Below are 23531 nucleotides of genomic sequence, written 5' to 3'. Positions count from 1 at the left end.
TTTCGATTTTCGGTTAAGTGTGAACAATGCCAGCGGAGGTCACCGAAAGTTGATTGAGGAAATGCCTCAAATTAGCAGGGGGTCGTCGGGGGTCGCCGGGGCCAGAATGCCTCATAAGAACTTTATCAGGGAATTAAATTTAATTTTGTGTTTATCTTAAAGAGTAAGTCATGCGAGTAAATTATGCGGTATCTGGTAGATTTTAACTCATTTAAACAGCACGTCAAGGGAAGTCTTTAATGGCTTGTTTTCTGCATTCAATATTGTAGCTTTAATCACTCAGACTTTCTCGAAATCATTTTAAATAAATAAACCAAATTCAATAGCAAGTATCCTTCAAAACCGATCAATGTCAATGATCAAGAGAGTCTTTAATGATCTTTGGATACTTGAAGATCCCATCCTTCAGCACCTTCAACCTTATCCTTTTCATCCTTTCTCGACCCCGCGCATCAATATCATATGCTTTTTCATGCTGGCCATTATCCACTCGAAATGGCAAACAAATACAATTTTTAGCTAAACACTTGAGTTGTTACGAACCAAAGGAACCCATCCACTCATCTCCAACCGAATCATCGTCATTATCATCCTCGAATGCAGCTTCTCATTCCTTCAATCGCTCAATCAATCAGCAGCTGGCTAAACCAATTGTAATCAGCCAGAAGGAAACTTAAATCCAACTTATTGAATGGCAAAATGCATTAGGCGGATACCTGTTTCCTCATATATCCCCCACGAAACCCCCGGCAACATACAAATCATTTTTCCCAGCATTCTCCCCAGTTGGTTAAATAGCTCTCCGGTATCGGAGTCGGAATGGGAATCCAATAAAGCTGTCACATGTGACCAACTCTAAGCGGAGAAACCGAGCTGGATGGAAAGCAGCCCAGCTTTTGTGAGCCCAGCTCATTTTGTTGTGTTTTGGTGTGAAAATCGAAAAGAAACTTCACATGTACACGTTGGTTTATGCCTCATACCCCATTCCCTACCGACTACACCCCATCCCAGGGTCCCCTATATCCCCTATATCTCACTCCCCCAGCACTCAGCATGGCACTTCCCAAAAAGTTTCGTGCAAATCTTGTTTGTCTGTATGCAGAACTTAACAAATTTCCATAACATTCACACCATACAATGAAAACCGAAGAGCCAACAGAAATCCCCAGCTTTGGGTGCGGATCTCAATGTCCAGTTTGCTTTTACACTGAAAGAAATGTTTGGGTTTATTTTAGAATTTAAATGGTGTGAGGTATGAGAAGGTACTATCTTAACATAATTCAATAAAGGTCTAGGTAGATCTTTATCAAAAACACCTACAAATTAGTAGAGACAAATTATACTTTAGGTCTATTTTCTATGCTATTTCTATTGGCTATACTTTTCTATATTACATATATATTTTTCTCAGTGACCTCTACCCTTTTGCCACCCTCTCCCCCTTGTCCTTTTCAAGCTTCGCTCTGTTTTATTTGCCACGTCATTTTTTTCGGTTAACTTGCGGTTTATAGTCAGATGCCAGTATGCCAGCCTGTCTTGGAGTTGTATAACTTTTTGATGATTTTTTCCAACCATTTTTATAGTTGTTGTTATCTGTTGTTGTTTCTGTTATTTGTTGTTGTTGTTATTGTATCTGTAGCCATACTTTTTGCCTGTGCTGTTGTTGTTTCGTTGATTTCTTGGTTAAGTAGACACCTAAATGTGAATAGCGCAACGAATCGTAGCAAGTATGCGCATCGCATCAGTCAGATATATATTTTTCTGCCTGCTTAGCGGCCCAAGTGTGTAGTTAGGATCGATGGACGGTTCGGGATCGTGAGCTGGTGGATTGGGGAGGGGGCCGAGGCCGAGGCCGAGGAGCCGAGGGGTGTAATGGGGAGGGAGGGGGCGGTCTACCTTGTTTTCACCTCAACCCAATGGCGAGCGGTGGAGAGGTCTGAGCGGTGAGGTGGCAGTCCGACTGCCAATAATGCAATGGAGAGGCGTGATAATGCAGTTTAGTCACTGCTGCCTCAACAGGGGGGTAGGGGGGTGGTGGAGTCTGATGATGTGGAGGGGTGGCCGGGGCAGTGGGGGCCTTGAGTTGGGGGAGTAAGACGCTCTTCGACTGTCGTTAGTCAGCGCAAAGTTAAAAATTCACAAAAAATGAACATTAGACGAGGAGAAAAGAAACACTCAGACAAAAGATATACAAGATTTACAAGTTTAATATTTTATATAAAATAATTAACAAATCATGGATTAATATTTAAGAATATCTACTTAATAGAATATAATTAAAAACCAAGAAACTCTTGCTATACTGGCTATGGCTATGGCTTATAATTTTCAGACCCTTTTAAGGAACACCATAACCTTTCTCTTAACTTTTAATGACATTAATACAACTACCAACCAATTAACTAAAATTATCTGCCTGAGATGTCAAGTTCTTCCTTGGCCAACTATTGTACTTCCAGCCAACTCCACGAAGATTTCAAGCCTTGCCTCAAATCAATCAAAATCAATCGCTTCCTGGCCAAGTTATGGCCGTGGAGAGTAACTAAATAGGGCTGCTTTGGCCATTCCTGGTTAATGGGCCGACAGCTGGGGCCCGTCTGACAGCTGTCCACTCCCCTTTTCCCGAACAATAGGACTTTTCTCGCGGTGCAATCGATAGTCGGCAATCAGCGCAGTCACAGCTACGTGGCCTCCGCCGTCTAACGGATTGAGTGACTGACTGCCGCCGCCTCAGCTGCAGAATTTTTACCTCCAAAAGGGGGTCGAAAGCACTGGGGGGCAGGAAGAGGTAGGAAAAGGGGTCTGATCTACGTGCAATATGCAGCACTTGGCACGATATTTTTCGCTGTTGGTTTTAAATCATTTAACTTGCCTAGGAGACGACCAAGACAACCAAGACGGCGACGATGATGACGAGACGGCAAGCTCCAAACTCCCAGCTCACAGCTCACAGCTCCTAACTCTGAATCCGAGGAAGGCGCAAGACACTTAAAACGTGATCGAAAAATGATGTTGCCCCAACCGCAAGCCAGCTCCCCAAACACCCCAGCATCCCATCATCTTACACAGAAAAAATATGGGTTAAAAATATTTATTAAAAAAATTTTAGAATTTAGAGTTTAGGAACCAACACCTATTACTTCTCAGACTATTTGGGACCATAGTAAATGCAATTGCCATTCTCATACAATTTAATATATTTTTCCAAGTGCATCCTAGCAACTTCTGAAGCTTTTCTAACTTCAAGTCCGAGTCCTGAGTCCGCATCTGCATCTGAGCAATTCTGACAGTGCGGGGGAAATAAGGTCACGTGCAAAATATGTTCGTGGTGGTTTTGGATTTGGGTTTTTCTTCTCCCCAGAGATGTTAATGATTTGCAGCTCTCGACTCCAGACACTGGACGGATGGTCGGTTGGTTGGTTGGTTGGTCGGTCGGTCAGCAATTTTGCATATTTCTCTCGCCCCGGCAAGATAGTGGGTAATATGCTCGTTAATGTGCCCACTGCTCCCTCGACCGACCGGGTTCAAAAACCAGGAAGTGACTCAACAACAGAAACGGCAACAACAGTGAGGTGAAAAATATGACTTGGTTATTTATTGTTGAAGTGTTGCAGTGCAAAAAAAAAAAAAAAAGAACAGAAACAACAAAAAATAATCATAACAACAACAATATGAGAGGAAAGGAGCCTAAACTTCAGCTTTGGGTATTTAGACTGTGATTTATTTTGCCCAACGCGGCGGGCGGTACGAGCAGTTCCAAACACCACCACCGCAAATTGTACTGGAGTGGTGCAGAAAACGGGGAAACCACATACCACATGATGCATTCCCCAACATCCAATCTGAATCCCTCAGCCCCTGTCTCCTCTGAACACCAACCAGGCCCCCAACTACAATAAGCCATAATTATCAAATGCCAAACTGATCAGATTCGAGGCCGAGTATTCTCGTCTCTTCTGGGAACCTTTATATGCCGAGAGCCAATTGCCAATGTCAGGGGGATCATAATTCATTAAAATTAGAGAAGATTCGGATACATATGGAATATTAATTGGGGGATTAAAAACGAGGAGATTTTAAAAAGGCGGAACAAACTCAATTCAAATGCTTCGAACCGTAATTAACCGACTTTACTCAAACGGGAATTAAGTTATTTGTTACTCAATTATCCAATCAGTAATATAATTGTAATTGTGCCTTTAAAATGAGTATATATTTTAAATAATAAACTACAATCACTTTTATTGGCTACTTCTCTCTTTAATTACATCCTTCCCATGTAATTTGAATTTGGAAAGTCTCACAGATATTTATCCAATAAAAAAGTTTATTTATGAATAAATTCCATCGATGATAGTTTTTTATCTATGATGATTTAAGTTCCAAGAAACCCCCAATACTGTTGGATCCTTTATTAGGCGTATCTCCTAAGATGGATATCCCTTTTTAGAGTACTCAGTACTAATGAGATTTGAAGACCCATCACTGCTGACCTCAAATCGCATTAAATATTTGAATAAATGTCCCGTTTCTTGAATCGTGTAACCTGGAAGTCCTATGGCGACCAGAAATCGGATTGTCCCAAAGATAATCTCCCATGCTAATGCCTTCTCACGCCTCCTGTCTTCCCCTGCTATTCGATCAGATCCCCTGGCCATTCTCTTATTCCTATATATATGTATAAATTCACTGTCACATATGGCCTAGACCCTTCTCAATCAATTTCGATTGGTAACATAACTGCAGGCAAACACAAATCGAATGAGCGAGCAAACATCTAAGGTGCTCCAGAGTCCATCCAGCACCGACAATTTCCGTAGAGGGGTCCTCCATGCGGGGAGAAAAACGGGGTCCGGGGGTGGGGTTCCTGCTCCAAATGCTGATCGCTGTCCGAATCGATAAAATGCACCGCGATCCGTGCGGCACACATCAAATTAGTTATTAATTGAAGTGGAAAGTTCTCAGAATGTGTACGCTCAGCGGGCGGCCAACGCGCATGCGTCTTGGATCTTCTGGACTTGGTTTTGGTATTGGGATTGGGACTTGGACTTGGTAGTGGACTTGGGTTTTAGGGGAGGAGGATACCCAACTGCCAAACTACCATACCTGCTGGTTACTCGGGGACTTCGGTCTCGTTTGTTCGCTGCCTTGTTAACCATTTAACCTGTTTTTATTTACACTTAAAGAAAGTACTGTTTCTAGAATATTTTTAAGCAATCTAAAAGATTTATAAAGGTTTTAGTTTGTATGTAATAATTTGTATCATTTTGCTTTTAAGAACTTTACTAATTTTAGTCTCTTACCTATAATCTAGAACCTGAAAAGCCCCTATAAATACTAACTTACCTCTAATTGGGTCACACAAATCATATTTTCTTCAGTGTAACCTTCACCTCCTTTAGTGTCTTCTGTGTTTATTTTTTTTTCTAACTCGGATCTCTCGGTGCGCTGTGTGCGCGCATTTAAATTTTCATTTATTATGGAAAATGCCAGGCACATTTCTAATTTGAGTCATGTGACCAAAAACAGTTTTGTCCTAGTTGTCGCCTGTGTGTGCCAATAGCTCCTGCAAGCCACAAAACGTTTTTGAACAATTGGTGAATGGCTGGCCATAAATCTTTTATTTCTTTGGGCCCCCTCTCGATTTGTTCGTACATTCAACGGGGATTCATGAGAAAGTATGTGGGGAGCAGTAGCCGCTGTCTGCGGATCTGCAGGTCTGTTTGTTTGCCTGTCATTAGAAAGACTCGAGTTGAGTCGCGTTGTGAAAAAAAAAATAAACGGAAAATAAAATAAAATAGAAAAAAGTAGGAAAAAAAAATTGAAAAAAAAGTAAATATCCCAATTCGAATCCGAAACCGAATCCAAAATCCGAGATGCTGAGATGAAGAGACACTAGACCGAAAGTCTACGCTCACTTGTGCTTCTTTAGATTGGACTCGAAACTCGGTTGAAGTGCACTTGTATGCCAAAACAAGCCACGTCACTTTGGCCACTCCAGTGTACCACCGTTCCACAGGTTAGCCAGCACCACCGCCTTACCACCGTTGCAGCATCAGCACCACCACACCACTCGAAGCCACTTCATGCAACACACATGCGGCGTCATCATCGGCGAATGGCCATCACATCAAATCGCAAGGAGATCGCAGTCACACTTCTAAAAATCATAGTTTTATTTTGTTTTTGATTTATGGAATTTTAAATATTTTAAGAGGGTCTGTGATTTGCTTTTAGGTTCGCAGAGTTGAAAGCACTTGGGAGTTCCACCACCAAGTTAGAGAGAAAAGTGCAAAAATTTCTTGCACATTTCTTTCACTTTCATAAAACCCATTACCAATAACGTTTAATAACTCTTTTCTTTCTGTGCAACTTCTTGGCCAGCTGAAAACAGTAACAACAAACGGACAGCTTTTGGCTTTCACTCGACATCTCGTTAAGTGTCTTGTAAATGGCATTGTTTTCGTTTTTCATTCAAAAATGTGTGTGCGTCTGCCAAGTCGGACAATGGCAATGTTTTTCAGTTTTCCATCTTTTTTTTTTCTCAGTCTTGAAGACGTTTAACAAAGTGCTGGCCAACATTGCCCTAGACCGTCATCATATTTGTCATAAACTTCATAAATTTTCTAACCCATCGCCAGTTGTAGAAGAAAGAGCACTGCATCTCGATGCAACTTTTCAGGTATCAGGTGTTCCATCTGTGTGTGGATGCCATTGCATTAGCATTTGGATTTACATAATTATGTTTATCTATATGGCCCGATGCGGCCTACATATATCAGCAAGGGGTTTGCCCAATAGTTCATATCAAAATTTTATGCTAAATTACCATAAAACGGCTGTATTAAGATACAAGAGAAGATCACTTGGCCATTATCATATAAATGGTGCACAATATTGATCAGCTCGGGATTTCACCCGAAATATGTATTGCCCGAAATCTAATCTCCGATTTCTGAAATCTTTAAGCAGCGAGAGAAGCGTGAAATCAAATGCAAAAGCTTTTTTAAGTGATACGAAAAATTAAAAGCAAACTGATAGCCTCATTTAAATCGTATGTGATATGCTTTTTATTTCTATTTGATAGAAATTTTCGAAAATGGAAAGGTTGATATGAACACATTTTTTATTGCGTAAGGTTGTCAGGCTTTAAGTTGTAACATAAAATTTTCTGAAACTGAAAGTTGAAAAAAATATCGTTGTCTAACGACTCGTAGATGAATTCTCCACAAATCTGTATCAATTACATGAATATATTTTAATAGAAAAGTAATGGAGCCACTATTTGGCTCCTAGCGAAGGCTGTATCTTTGGCAATAGTCGTCCGATTCTTCTCAATAAATCTTAATCAAAATCTAAAAACATAATTTTTTTTTAATTTTTTCCAACATTTTTTGGATAACCCTCTGCAAAAAATAGTCGTCCGATTCTTGAGGGGAATACCTTAAACGACTCGTGGATCAATTCTCATTTGATCTGCATCAAAATCTGAGGACACAATTTTTTTTAGATTTTTTCCAACATTCTCTGGATGGCCCCTTGCAATAATCTACAAAAGTGCTTGGAGCCACTATTTGGCTACTAGCGAAGGCTGTAGTAATATTTCCAATATTACTTTTTTAAAAACAATAAATAAATAGGCGCAGACCTTTTTAGGATGGGAACGAACTGGGAAACTGTGAAATCAAGTGCAAAACAATCGACAGATTGTGATTGATCCTGATCGATGGTTTGTCTAGGCATAGATCATTTATTGCCGAACTGACAGCTCCATAAAGTTCATGACTCAAGGATCATCTATAATTTGCTTTCTAAAATGATTCTCAGCCTGTTAAAAAATTTCCCCTGTGATCGATGACAAGGAGCAGAGCGTCGATCGTTGGTCGTGTGTTGTGCCATTCATTGAGGCATTTAATTGTCATGCGACAAAATGCAAAAATCTTACAAGTAACTGCAGCCGGTGATCTGTGGTTCAAAAGACCACAGACATGGCTTTGGAGTCCGCTCCCTTCTCTCCTATCCACTGATCTTGAACATGACCGTGATCGAGGATCGGCATCGGCATCGGCATCGAAATCGCGATTTTGGTGATCGGTGATCGGTGGTGCCTTGGCCTCCTTCATGACTTCCACTTTAAATGAGCTCGCATGTTTCAGGCAGTCCCCCTTTTTCATTTTTTTTCCTCTTAACTTTTTTTTCCAGCTTTAGTTTAACCCAGACTCTAATTCGAATTGCATTGACTTGTCCGCTGACTTTTCATACATTCAATTCAATTAAACAAATTTCTGGTCGGTGGCCCGCTCTCTCGCGCGCCAAACTTTTCTATTTCGGCCCCAAAAACCAAAAACAAAAACTAAAAGATCTCCCCGCAACAGAAAACAGGGAAAAGCTAAAGAAAAAAAATTGAAAAACAAACAAGCCAGCCAGCAGACAGAAAAGACCCAGCAACAAAGTGTTAAGACAAACGTGCAACGGTTTGGGGTCAGTACCATTCACTTTTGGCTCGTTTTAAACTGGAGTTAAGTGCTATTTGAGGTAAGAATTTCATTACGTACTCCGTACGTGTGCGCTTTGGATTTTTTTGTGACTGTGTTTTGCGCCATCCCCACTTTTTTGGGGGGACAGGGTGCGAGACTTTCGGGGACTTCCCATAAGTAACCCAACTGAGAAATGCACACACTGGAAAAAACTTATCAACGAGGTCATAACTGTCATAAATCGATGGTTTAGTTGTTGATTTATTTTGGAAATCAATTAGTACCTTACGAAAATGAAAACTTGTAGGTTTTTCAGATAAGAAATAACAGTATGATACTACTTTCATGACTTTATTAAGAGATACTTCCTTTATTCGGTTTCTTAATTCCTTTGTTTTTTTATTAGCTTACAGTACTATTAAATAAAAAGAAAGCCATAAAAAATCTATTAAATTTAAACCACTTTTTGCAGCAGTGTTCAATGCAGAATGATTTTTGAAAGTAAAAATAATACAAAATCAGCAACCACTTGGTAATTGATCCAAACTCTACACATTTGAAAGTTTTTCGCTTCTGTCTTAAATCAAATACTGAACAAGAATTTTCTGTGATTTTAATGAGGGTTAGAACTACTTATGTGAGATATTGTTAACAAATAGTAAATAGTTTTCCTCAGTGGCCGATGGCAGAGATGCAACTTGGTAGGCGACTGCGACTTCGGCGACGACACGTTTGCATTTTGAAAAGTCACGACCCACTTAGCCAGCCATGAGTAACGTAACGGACGGCAAATGGCCAGCACCGAGCTTCCAGGCCCCCAAGTACTACTTGGCCAAGTGTTTTTTTTCCTATAAACAAATCGAACCGAATCGAATGGATTCGGAAATGGGATTGGAATCGGAACGCGACGATCGCCTCTAACGAACCAACGCATTCTCAGTCTCATTCTTAAAGCCAGACCCACACCAATTTCAATTCCAATCCACAAGACAATCTGAGTCACCTGGCGAAGATGCGTTGATTAATTGCCCAACTGACATCACCTCTCGGTTGTCGGTGGAACCGCAAAAAGCTTTACATGTCTCCCAGGCCCTCGGACCTCAGACCTCGGCCCTCAATCCCCGGGCCGGCTAAAGTGAAATCTTCTTTCGGGTCGGAGAGCTTTATGTCTTATGTTTGTTCGTTTTCAACAAACATTTTTCTTCAGATCTCGGGAATCGCATCGCATAGCATGGCATAGCTTAGCATCGCATCGAATTGGTATGGGATCGTGTGAGAAGAAGAAAGTGAAGTTCACAGGCATTCGACACAAAACCAAGAAATAAACCTTTTGGTAACAACAATAGCTGATAAAACAAATACATTTGTCGCCTCTTCTTCAGCGAGAAATGTAAAGATATTTCTTCAACTCAGCCACTCAGCCGATGGTTGTTATTCAAAACCGAACCTCAAACTGGGAGTCAGAGTCTGAGTTTGAGTTTGAGTCTGAGCCGTGATTTATTTGCTTGTCCCCGACAACATTGGCTGGGTTTAAACGATGCGGGAAATTCTAACAACAAAGCACAACAATTTGACGTTTAACCACAGACAAAGCCAGGGCTAAAGCCAAGTCCAAAGCCAAAGCCAAAATGCTCGTGACCGTTAGACAAATAATATTAAAAATCAGCCACGATGGTGGGGCCAACAAAATAAAAAAAAAAGAAAGAAATAAAAAAAAACCGAAAAACTCCAATACGAAATTAGAGAAATAGAGACATTGTCGCCACGGCACAACATCATCAACAGCTATTGAAATACCCCGCAAGCCCCGATTCTCGATGTGGTACGTTCATTTACATAAACCAAAAGCCAAAAGTAAAACCAAACCAAGCCAAGCTGTGCCATCTTGGCCAGCCGATGATGATGATGATGGGGCCCCAAAAGAAATCCCATCAGCGGAGAAGACTGGGGACTGGGAAGAGTCGGTGCCTAAAACGCATTTTTTCTCTGTCGCTGCTGCACGCACGCGCTCATAAATCAAAAGCCAACTTGTTTATAACTGAAAGCGATCAATTAAAACGTTAACGCAAAAAAAGCCACAGCCGAGAATCAGAAATCGGAGAAAAAAATCCAACACATATACTATATATACAGATATATATATAAAATTCAGATGGGAAGATGAGAGCCCAAAGAGCGTTGATCGGTGATCGGTGATCGCGATGCTTGATCGTGCCGAATTTGAAAACTGGCCAACGGATCTTCCATCTGGGTCTCCGTCTCCATCTCCGTCTGGGCATTCCGCCGGCCCAATTCTCTGTGAAAATAAAAAACAAACTTCAAAATTCGAAACAAAACAAACGAAACGAAACGAGAGGGAGAAACATTTAAGTAAATTCCAGTTAAAAGTTAAAGCTGTTAACTGCATTTTGGTGTCAACATTATGGCTAAATGAATTGGGTTTTATGGCCAACATCGAAAGCTAATCAATTGTCCGGCCCGAATGAGTCAACACCGGAGACGGACAATTAAATTTTTTTGGGGAAAAGCTGAATATGTCCGTTTTATGATAATTCAATGGAAGTATGATTAAGTTGCTTTAAAAAATGATCTTAAGGCGATGTAAAGGTGTGATTTAAGACAGATTTTTTAAGTTTTTTTCAAAATAGATATCTAAATAAAATATCTACTACAGAATATATACATAGAACATTTTACTTTTTATTCTCTACGAAATATATTCTTCAATTTTATAAAAAGAAAAAGTTTTTATAGACCGTTAAAGCTCCTATTACTACTTATAGTTTGACTACTAATAGTTTGTAATAGTTAATTTTCAGTTGAGGACATGTAACTTTGACTTTGTTGGCATGTGTATATTAAATATTTAAAACGCATTGTTTACAAGTGCGATAAACACGTTCCAAAATGTTGCCTTAATTATCAGTGCAATCTAACGGAATACTCTTGGCGAACATTTAAAATGGGCTTCTTCACCCAAAACAAAATCATACCTTATCGGTCAATACGGTCTTGACCATCTAACCGAACTGAAGATGGGACTAACCAGAAGAGAAAAAAGGAGAACCTTCAGGGAGGATCTCTGCGCACGATCAGAAATTCCAGTTGCCCAATCGAGCGCTAAAACGTCGAGACACAAAAGCGCCTCCTGTTGCAGCTTTCTCTTTACCACCATTCGATGCTTATCATCCCAACTTGCAACACCCCAAACAATGTTGCCTTATCATCATCATGGCATAAAAGGGGGTTTCGTTTCATGTGGGGGCTGGAAGGTAGGTCGAAATCCGGGAATTGACAACACCCCTGCTAACTTGGAAGGCCGCCGAAAAATCCGGTCACTCATATCGCGAATTATCAATAATGTGCATTGCTACAGCTCATAAAATTCATCCAGCAGAAGAAATATTAAATATTTTATGGTGACTGAAGAGCGAACTGGGATCGAAACGGATCGGATGGGATCGGTTTTGGATCGGATCGGATCTCCTTTGCCTTGATCAGGTGCCGCCAAGGTAGATCCCCACCGAACACTTAGCAAAGCAAAGCTCGGACAACAGATGAGGCTGCTCCTGCAGCTGATTTTGAATCACTGAGAGATATATTTATATATTCTCAAAAAAAAATATGAATATATAGGTACAGCTTAAAAGAATCCCATATGTCTTAAAATAAAAGCTTCTTGAAGTTATTAAACTTGAAAATAAACATATATGTATATTTTTATTGAATTTTTTTCTAGTGTCCTTCTGATGCTCACGGGCCATCTCCTGCCCCTTTGCAGTGACCAGGACGAAGACGATCCCGATGCGTGCGGCGCGATAAGCAGCCGATGCAAAACCATTAATTAGGAGCTGCAGATACCTGGTACCTGTACCACTTCCCCCTCGGACGCTCTCGCCCAATATTAAGGCTTTAATCGTGCATGAAAATACGTGAAACTTACGCGTCTTCTTCGGAGATTCGGAGACTGGAAGACTCTGAGCCTGAGACGGAGTCGGAGAAGAAGACTTTATGCCCCTGCCACACCGCAACATCGTCAGATGCAACGTGATCGCGATAAGATAAACTGCATACAAATTTGCTTTTATGCGCAGTCGTCAGAGTTTGAGGACCTGCAACTTTGGGGCAAAGTGAAAATGATTATTATTTATGCAGGGTATCAAATATTCCCTCAACGCGTGTGTCAACAGTCCGGTGTCTGTCATTTATTTCAATGAAAACAATCAGCACTACTCCCCAGGTCCAGACCCAGACCCAGGTCCGAGCCCCGTTCTTGTGGGCTCATTAATCGGCCGGCAATATGTCAATGTCTCGCATATATATGCGATATATCTTCGACGACCTCACAGATACTGGTTGTTGTTGTTGGGATGCGGTTGATGAGGATGATGACGACGATGACGGGGTTGGTCGTTGACTATAAACCTAAAACCCATTTGCCATTCCCCACACAGTGGCATATGAGCGTTTGCATCGCAAATTATCGAAGGTAACTGTAAAAAATGGATTTTTAAAGACGTCTTAACTGATAAATTAATACTCTATTTTCTTGGAAATATTATAACAAAGGTGGTAGAAAAATTATAATAATATCTCTAAAGACTTAAGAGAAACTAATGGGTTTTAATGAAGTAGCTCGGAGCTTAGAGCTCAAAAAGCAAGTATAAAAAAAAAGCAAGTGTATAACTAAACCATGTAATTTATAAACTCTTTTTTTAAATAAATTTGCTAAAGAAAACTGGCAAAATAAATAAACTTTTCAACTAAAAAGAGTATATCCACGTAATGAATTTTCCTACCTGATTGCTCTATACCTCTCACTCTCCCTCTTAGTCTGTCTCCCCTCGGTTGGTTGGCATTACCTCGGCTATATCTGGATATATATTTCCTCTCACCCCTCGCAACCCCCGGCGACTATCTCTTTGCATCTGCGTTGAAGCGCGAAAATTGCAAACCAATGTTGTTTTGACAATGTGCAATAATTTGTAGTCAATTTTATGTGTCTACCGTGGAATCGTTCGGTTCAGGTCCGCTTGTTTCGGTAACCTCTCCGAATTCTCCCCTCCGCATCGATCCGATCCTATACTATCCTATCCGATCCGTATCCCCCTCCTGCCCACATCCCTATAGATTGAATCCCAAACACACAACATCCCCCATCCCAGTGGTTACTTCACTGCCCACGGGGTAGACGGGCGGGCAATTTATGGCTGGTAAATTAGCAAGAAATGGAAATTAAGAAAAATGTTGCTTTTATTGCAAACAGTTGTAGTCGTCTTCCAATAAAAGCATATTTATTTATACGAAAGACCAGAGACCAGGGACCAGCGGGACCATCGGTTCGGGGCCCTGGGAGCATCCGGAGACTTTTACGACTCTCGATTCGTTTGGAGTCTAATGAGGCAAGTGGTGGGTGCAATGATTGGGTGGCTACCTAATTGACGGTTGCACATGCCACAAATATTTCTGCCACCGAATGTTGGTTGTCGAATGTGTTGATGCGGCCTCCTAATGAGATTGCTTCTTCGATTTCCCTTATTTCGTTTATTATTCTTACGTTTTTCTCCGAGTTTTTTCCTTTTCTTACCTATTTTTGTTTTTTTTTTTTTTGGGCCACACTTCCCTTTCGCTTTTAGCCTTTGATAGATGGCCAAAAAGTTCCGACTGATGGCTCTGGCATTAGCACTAAGCTTTAGCCAGGGCCAAGCACTTTGATTTGACTTTCAGACCCGCAAAAGGCGCACAAAAAATGCCAAAGAAACGAGAGCGAATAAAAACTTCTAAACTGCAGTCAGGGAAATTTTTGATGTAGGTTTTCGGCCATGAAGAAAGCCTGGCTATCAGAAAAATGGGCTAACAGGAGCGGTTCAAGAAATCAAGGGGCTTAAATAGGATGTTCTTGAAAACTAACTCCATTTTTGAATTAATCTAAATATTGTTCTCTTAACACTGAAAATATATTAAATTTTTAACTAGAGAAAGAAGATAGTAGCTACCTCCCAAGTCCCTATTCCCTCCCTGAGAGACAACCCCACCTGCAGTTCCATCTAAGCCCAAAGTTCGGCAACGGCAATCTATAAATAAAAGGCATCTCTTTTGACACTAAACTGACTTGTAAACCGAAATATTTACGTCGACTTCTTTTCGCTGCGTATGCCAAATGACAGACGGAACCCCCCATGCCAGCCCCATTCTCCAAAAAAGAGAATACGAACCCGAACCTGACAACCCAACCCCATCCCACCCAGAAAAGAAACAAAAAATTGAAGCCCCGACCCCAGAAGGCCTCTAAACTTTCCTTACCCGAAAGGAAACAACATGAACAAAAAAATTCAATTGAAAGTTTGCCTCTTGGATTGGCGGTGTCTGCACTCAACTCATCCGTTACTTTGTAACAAATCCCACAGGCAAAATTGATAAAATAAAGGAAAAGGCGGGAGAGATATATGTGAATGTCGGGATATATATATATATATACATATAGGATAGCAACATATATATGTATATGGCAAGCGTACCCAGCCAGAGAAAGTAAAAGCAAAGAAAAGTTTTTAATATTTGACGTGTTTTTTTGCAAAGTTTTCTAGGTTTTCGCCTTGAACCGTACCGAATCAAGAGATGAGGGAAAAGAAAATATTGAAAAGGGTTTAACTCGAGCTTGAACTTCTCCAATGGTTAGGCCACAGACATGTGTGTATTTTCCAGATGCCCAGATATAACTGGAGCCCCCATCCTGCTGCCACCCCTTTTCTAAAAAAAAAAACTGCACATCAAAGACTATTGGAACTCCGTTAGCCCGCTAATGATTGATTGTAAAATTTGCTAATTTAAGCAATGTGAATTTATGTTTCGGCGGTGGGGGCCCCATCAATTTTATTGCTCATTTAATTGATCATAAAAATTATTCATTCATCGGGAGCCCACGACGAACTCGTTTTCCAGCTGGCAGAATCGACGGAATCGGCGAAATAAGCAAAATATTTCGCTGTGGGCTCATTGAGTCAAATAAAAGCAGCCACAGCAAGTATAAACACACGATAGCCAGCAATTCCAAAGATGAGATACGACTGCCATATAGATATATCTTTAAAATATGCATGGGAATATATCTTCGCATCTTTGCCAAGAAGGCGCTGGCGGAGGCTTTGTTGTTATAATTTTTGTTCGTCTTTTAAATTAATTCAAATGGAGCAATCGTGGGATGCTGTTGGACTTTTAATCGATTAATGAGTGCGAGGGGGGCTAGAATGGTTTCTAAGGGCTTACAATTTTCTATAAACAATTTATCAATGGAATTTGATTTAAAAAATGCCATTTTTTTGGGCAAGTGAAATGCAAACGAACACCCATTGGTCATGGAATGATATGCCTCATAGTGATTATCTTGCGAATTTTTTATTTTTCGGACCGTAATAGAACACCACGTCTGACATAAACAAAACTAGAGCTCCAATAGCTCCATGGAAACAGCGGCTGCTGGCATTGGAATCTGCTTTTGGCGTGGATTCCGTATCTAAAATCCGTATCAAGTGTCAAGGCGAGATAGTTTATGGGTTATCAGAGGCAGACAAAAAATAACAATGAGTCTGCCTGTGGGGGCTGTGTGGGAAAGTAAATAAAAAATCAAGTCTCTTTTTGGATTATCAATTTTTTGTCATTTATATATTTTTGTGTTGAGCTTTTCTTTTCGCTTTTTTGTTCACTATAAACTAGAAAACATAAAATTACAAAATACAATACATATTCGTGTGTGGGTTACAATATTTACAACAAACGACAAGTAAATCATAATTAAATTTTAGTTTTATGCATAGTTATATATAGTACACATGTAATCAGTCGATTTATGTTTTCAATTTGTTTGATTCGAGTTGCATAATTCGGTTTATTTTCTTGCTTCGTTTTTGTGCATACAGTCCTTTCTTTTTATATACAATAATTTTATTATTTTCATAGAATTAATATGGCTGTATTATAGGCGGGGGCGGTAGTGGATTCGATTCGGATTCTGATTCGGATTAGGTTTTGATTTATTAACTTACAAACTAGTCTAACTAATGAGGATAAGCTTACGGCTAGGTATAGGTTGGTAGGAAAATGGTATTCATCTTCATAAATTAGAGATTAATTCTAAAACAAAATATCACAATGATTAAACAAATTAACGTACAATTAACATTTAAATTTTTAACTTATTTACAGTTTAAACTTTAAAGTGAATCCATCTAGATAGTGTGTAGTGTGAGTGTGTGTTTTGTTAACTAGTTTTCTTGTTTCTTGCTTTTGGAATGCATTCTTAAATTGGCCCGGCAAGGCAGCAAAGTTGGAGATTGTCTGCGATAGAGATGGCTAGGGAGGGATAGAACAACCAGGTAGATTTTAATCGCCCAAGACCAAACTAATCTGTACAGCTCTGTGCCATGTCCCAACTCCTCCGTCCACATTGGCCTTGTCGATTGGCCAAAAACACAACTTTTCGGGGCCCGAAAAACTGAAAACTCGCTGGCTGGCTGGCAGAGGCACACGTGCTGATCTCTCTCCTACGCTTCTCCTTGGGACTTTCTCGACTTGCCAATGAAGTTCTCTGCGCTTTTCTTTATTTTCCTTCTGGCAGCACAAGGTCATCCGTGTAAGTTTCACTCTGGGAAATACTTAATCTCTGACTAGCTGGGTGTATGGAGTGGTGGGTTGTGTTTGGAAGAAAGAAAGAAAGCGAGGTTTTCTAATCAAATCTAGGCATAGCGTGTTGTGCTGAAACAAGGGAATTGCTAAGATGTTCCTCTGGGCATTCTCGGCCTTTATCAGGGCCAAAAACCTAAAAACAATTGTTTACATTTTTCCCACACACGAGAAATTTGTTGCATCTTGCGCTCTCTCCATTTCGGCCATATACCATTGATTAGCACATGTAATTGTGGCTCAAAGGGGCCAAAACAAAACAAAGAAGCGACACAAGACCCGAAACCAATTTTAACCCGTACAGCTGCTGCAACAACAAACTGTCTGTAGACAGTCTGGGTTTTCCTCTTTCTCTATTTTTTTCCGATTTTTTTTTCAGTTTTTTTGTGGGGGGTTTTTGGTCTGTGTCCTCGTCTAACGTCTAAGGTCTGCTTTTTGTTACAATTTCTTTTGGCCAGACATGAGTTCTCCCTGTGTGATGTGTTTTGCGTTGCCTATTTTCCTTTTGCCCAGTCCCAGTCGCAGTCCCTGCCTCAGTCACAGTCACAGATACATTTACAGCTGCAGATACAGATACAGATACACGGGTGTATCTTCTACACACGTCGAGCTTGTTATAGCAAAATGCAGCAGTTAAGATGAACTAACGACGGAACGTTGCAAAACAGGGAAAAACCAAGAAAAACAAAAAAAAAAATACAAAATAGAGAAGAAAAAAACAAAAAAAAAATTGAAAGAGGAAAAACAGGCAAGGAGAAATAGTTTTGGGCCTTTTGTTGCTGGCTGACTGACTGGTTGTTGGTGTTGCTGTTTGGTGTGTTGCATGCAACATCAATTTTCAGAATCTTGCTGCGAGCTGCGAGCCAGGAAACTGAAAATAGCTGGCCGTAAGAAAACAGAACAGGGCCAACAAACAACAATTGCCTGGCTCGCCAGCTATTTTACTGTTGTCTTTTGTTGTTGCCAAGTTTCTTCTGTGGTGTTGCCTGTTCTTCCCCCATTCGACTTCGACTCGGACTTCTTTTCTTTTTAGTATTTTAACAAGTAACTAGGCTTTTATCGCTAAACGCTTGCATTTGCATATTGAATGCAATTCCCCTCGTTTTCTTAACAAACAAAAAAAATTGGAGGAAGTTGAACTTGTTTTTTTGGGGGAAAGAAAGCTAATAAGTTAAAAAAAAAATAAATAAATATCATCATCTCCAATTTCCAACTCTCCTGACCTTGCCGTTAACCTTTAACCCTTCTACTTATCTCTTAACCCCACTCACATGTGCAGATTTCTTGACGCCGGCGTGGGTTGCGTGGGTGGCGGAGGCAGGCTCTGTTGCTGGATGCCTCCCGCTAGGGGTATCATCTGGGGGGCAGGCCCTCCCACCGACCCACCGCCCATGAGCAGGGCCGCCTGCTGTTGTTGTTGCTGTTGCTGCTGTTGCTGTTGGGTTGCATTAGCGCCTCGCAGTTGCTGCTGCTGTTGGTGTTGCAACGATGGCTGGCGACGGAAGCTACCCGGTTGCTGAGGTGGCGGCGGCAGCATAAACTGCTGCTGATGATGGTGGTGCGGCGGATGGGGCAGGGGCAGCGGCTGCTGGTGAATGTGATGGTGGTGGTGGTAGGCGGCATGGTTGATCGGCACATGGCAGCCCTGGTTGCCGCCGACGCCGCCGGCATTCGATCGCTGGGATGAGGAGACATCCGGCAAGGCGAAGCGCAACTTCTGCCAGAACAGCTTATCGCCCCACTGCAGATACGTGTTGGTCTTCAGATACAGGCGTAGATCCGGATCCAGTTCCTTCTGAGGCACCTCGCCGAGCACAATCACAATCAGGCGACGGCGCCGATCCCTCAAGACCGACTGATGGGCGGACTTGAACTCGAACCGGCACCACTCCGACTTGATGAAGTTCTCGCTGACCACCATTATGGTTCGCCGGCTGCTGTCGATGGCCTGGACAATGGTTTCCGGCAGATAGCCACCCACGGGAAAGTCTCTCTGGTGCAGGCACAGCTTGTACCGGTGCTCGCCCATCTCCAACATGGGAGCCAGCTCCTCGTTCACGAACAGCTCATCCTTGGAGGAGTAGGAAACGAAGGCGTCGAACAGCTTCTCCCGCTCGTTCTTGTCCACGTCCTTGTGGGCATTGTAGAACAGCCGAACGCCGTATCTCGAGTGGCACCACACCCTCATCTCCTGGCGGAAAATGAACACCAACAGGGTGCAGATCATCACGAAAATAAAGCCAGTCAGAATTGCCACTAGGATGGGGATATAGTCCTGCTTGGGCGGCTGATTCAGGATCATCTTGGTGGATGTGGCATTGGAGGCATTGCCGCCACTGACTGCCTGCTCCGCATAGATGTAGTTGTTGTCCAGGCCCAATGGCAGGGTCTGACTGCACTGCACCACCGGCAAGGGGGTGGCCTCCGCTCCAGATCCACCTGGATACAGTACCATCTGCTGGGTGGTGTTGCCACTGATAGCTTCGCACTTCATCTTCTGCCGGTCCGCAACATATTCGTGGCGATTCATAAAGTCCTTCATCTTGTCGATGAACTCGCAATTGCAACTCCAGGGGTTTCCGGCCAGACGCAGCTCGTTCAAGTAGCTGGGCAGGAAGTTCCAAACGGCAAACGAGGTGATGGCATTGTGGTCCAGCCGCAAGATCTTCAGGTGATACAGGTGCGTGAAGGTGAGCGTATCAATGGTGGCGATGGCATTATGCTGGAGATACAACTCCTGCAGGTTGTCCAGACCCTGGAACTCGTTGCCGTTGAGAGCCGTCAGCTGATTGCTCTGCAGCTGCAGGACTTCCAGCTCCAGAAGACCATAGAAAGTGCGATTGTGGAGAATTTCGATCCGCGAGTGATTCAAGTGCAGAACCTTCAAGCGCTTGCGTCCAATGAAAGCGTGACTCTGCAGCTCCCGGAAGTTGTTGCCGTCCAAATAGAGCTGCGTGGCATCCATGGGAATGTGGGAGGGCAGGGCCTGGTCGTAGGTGGCCCGACTGCAGTCCACGACATTGGAGGTCCACGACTGATCGTGATAGCAGAAGCACCTATCCGGGCACTCCATTTTGCAGTCACAGGCCTGGAAATCGCAGCAATGGCACAGGGCGAAACAGTGCGAGGCGTACTTGCACAGGAAGTCATCCGACTTGGCTTCGATTAGAGAGACATGCGACGAACCTCGGGCATAGGCCAAGCGGCAGTGAATCTGATCCAGGTCCATCAGTTGTGGCTGCGTCCGCGACTCTCGGTTAACCTTCTGCAGCCAATCCAGGTTGCAATCGCACTCGTAGGCATTGTGTCCAATATAGAACTCTGGGATCTCGCGATCCTCGGCAATGGGCGACAAACGCAGGGCATTGGGCTCCAAGGTAGTCAGACGATTCCTCACCAAGTCCACTCGCGTCAGGTTCGGCTTCTTGAAGAAGGTATAGGGCTGGATGCTGGAGATTTGGTTGTCGTTCAGGTAGAGAACCTCCACGCTGTTTGGGATCGAATTGGAGGTAATCTCCGTCAGCAGATTGTAGCTGGCATCGAAGGTGGTCAAGCTCAGTTCGTTTTCGATCTGGAAGTGATTTCCTAGCTGGGTAATCCTATTGGCCCTCACATCCAGCCACTGCAGGCCGATGGGAATGTGCGAGTAATCGAACTTCTCCAAGCGATTCCCGGAGATATTCAGCCAAACCAGGTTGGGCAGTTCGGTGAAGAGGCCGTCGATGGATTTCAACTGATTGCCATCGAATCGGATGGCCTGGAGCTGGACATTCCGTTGCAGGGAGCCGGCTTCAATGGACTTTAGCTTGTTACCCGACAGATTGAGGATTTGCAGAGAGGCCATGCGATCGAAGACTCCTCTCCGGATGTGCGTCAGGGGATTCTCCGTCATTCTCAGGCCGTAGAGATTCTCCAGTTGCGTCAGACTCGTGTTCTCGATCTGACTGATCATGTTCTCGCCCACATCGAGGGTTTTCAGCAGCGGAACATGGGCCAGAGCCTCGGGAACAGTCTGCAGTTTGTTGCCATTCAGATGGAGATCCTGCAGCTGGCTGCAGTTGACCAGAGATCTCTGTTCAAGCCGGGAAATGCGATTGTTGTCCAGGGAGAGCACCAGCAGATTGTTCAAGCCCTGCAGGGTGCGCTGCTCGACGACCGAGATGCGATTGTGGGAGAGGATCAGGGTGTGCAGATTCGTGAGATCCGCGAAAATGCCCGCCGGCAGCTGATCAATGTAGTTCTCCTCCAGTTTCAGAATTTGCAAGCTTGCCAGTGGTCGGAAGATGTGCGCCTCCAGGCGACTGATTTTATTGTAGGAGAGATCCAGCATCATCAGCCTTTTCAGGCCCACAAAAGTTGCCGCATTGATCCACTGGGAAGTGAGCTCATTGCTGGCCAGATCCAAGACCAGAAGCTCGGCCAGTTCGCCGAAGATTCCAGGAGCCAAGACGTTGATGGAGTTATTTCGCAAGTAGATCTCCTGCAACTGCTTGGTCTCGGCGAAGAGTTCCGGTGGCAGGGAAGTCAACCGGTTGGCCGAAAGGTCTACCACTTTCAGGGAAAGAAGACCCTCAAAGGCGCGATCGGCCAGGAAACTCATGCTATTCTTAGCCATGTTTAGGTTTGTTAGCCGTCCCAATGCCGACAACATAGCCGAGGGCAGGCTGACCATCTTGTTGGCGCTCAAATCCAGGCTTTGGAGGGTGGTTCCACAAACCCTGGCTTTCCGGGAACTCAGCGACGCGCTGAAGTAGAAGTTGCTGATGTCCTGGATTTTGTTGTAGGAGGCGTTCAGGTGCTGCAGCGACTTCAGGGGGCATACCATGCCATCGGGTATCAGCCAGATGTTGTTCAGACTCAAGTCCAAGCGCTCCAACTGGCGGAACTCCACGAAGCTGTTGGAGGCCATCTCCAGAGACATCGTGGACCAATCGCCGTTGTGGGTGCGAATGGTCAGATTCCGCAGCTCGTGCAGGCCCCGGAAGGAGCCATCGGTGAGGTTTCCCAGCTTGCAGTACTCGATGGTCAGGTCGCGCAGCTCCACCAACGACCTGAAGCTGTCGGGACTGAGACTGCTCTGGAAGAAGAGGGCATCGTTGCACTCCAGACGCAGGCGCACCGTGTTGTGCGGCTGGATGACACTGAAGTTGGTGTTCTCCAGCTCCGAGTTGATGGTTCTCAGGTGGCACACCAGGGTGATGTCGTGCTCCCCGCCGCCGGACCAGCGGCACTCATCCGGAGCCTGGTACAGAACCGTTTTGCTGAGGGCGGCCCCGAAAATGGGCATCACCCAGGTGGCGATCAATACGTACAGCATATGACTGGTGGCCAGCATTTTGGCTTCCAATGGGTTTCGCGATCCGATTTCGGTTTAATTCGAACGGGGATCGGGGGTTATGTGTTGGTCTCTCAATCCTTAATTATTTCTTGCCCATTTTTAATTTGTTTTTTGTGTATTATTCATTAGTATCTTTTTAATTTTATAGCGTAGCTTTGCACAATCGCCACTTTTCACAGAAACACCACATCAAAGATGCCAGAACTTAATCTAATACGATTTTCTTGTTTTTCTCGCTGGCTATTATACTTTCTTCTTTTCGATTTCTTTGCTTTTTGTAGCTTTATATCTTTATATCTTTTATTTTTGTTTTGATTTTTAGTTGTAGTTGTTTCGCGTTGACCGTAATCCAAGTGGGGGGTGCGATAGCGCGTTGCTTTGATAAATTTGTGCCACTTCGTGTTCTAAATATTCTCTTTCTATCTTATTTTTTTTTTGGTTTCGTGATCCGCAGAACGACAAACTCGCGTCCGCTCGGCTCGAAGTCAACTCAAAAACTGATCGCTCACATTTCTTTTCAGCTAGCAGCAAGTGCCGCCGAGAATCACTCAATTCGGGGTGAGTATCTCTATCTGAGTATCTGTATCTGAGTGTGCTGGCTGGCTGAGCGAGCGAGCGAGTGACTGAGTCCATGACTGAGTAGGTGAATAGTGAGTGGCTGAGCACCCATTGAGCACGCACACAGAACCGAACGCCAGGAACTAGAGCGATCATCAAAACGAGGGGTAAAATAAACAAAACCCATGCAATGCAAACGCAACGCAACGCACCGTCATAACCCACCGTGCACCGTGGGCTGAATAGCATTGAATTAGGTATGTGTTTTGACTGGCAGGTAGAATTTGCATTTCCCAAACGACAGATGTGGGACGCTGTGGGAAACGAGGAAGTAAGATTGCGGGAGATGGGCAGGTGAACTTGGCTTAAAAACATGTGGAAATCCGGGCCAAAGAGATTTGAGAGCCAAGGATTTTTTGCAAAGATCTTATGCTTGGATAGGAATAGTGTTTCCGTGGGAAGAAGGATTATCTAGCAAG

The 23531-nt window shown here is 43.2% G+C and overlaps 1 protein-coding gene across 1 annotated transcript; it reads right to left on the bottom strand.

Annotated features, from left to right (window-relative positions):
• Window positions 1–16331: 16331 nt before the first annotated feature.
• On the bottom strand, window positions 16332–23029 carry LOC6506332 (toll-like receptor Tollo). The gene has a single exon (XM_001958047.4). It carries the CDS (start codon window positions 22489–22491, stop codon window positions 18424–18426), a length of 4068 nt encoding a protein of 1355 aa, XP_001958083.2. The 5' UTR covers window positions 22492–23029; the 3' UTR covers window positions 16332–18423.
• Window positions 23030–23531: the final 502 nt, after the last annotated feature.

This window comes from Drosophila ananassae, chromosome 2R (assembly GCF_017639315.1).
Source record: "Drosophila ananassae strain 14024-0371.13 chromosome 2R, ASM1763931v2, whole genome shotgun sequence".
Classification (NCBI taxonomy): domain Eukaryota; kingdom Metazoa; phylum Arthropoda; class Insecta; order Diptera; family Drosophilidae; genus Drosophila; species Drosophila ananassae.
The sequence above is the reverse complement of the archived record's forward strand: the minus strand, read 5'-3'. Positions and strand labels throughout refer to the sequence as shown.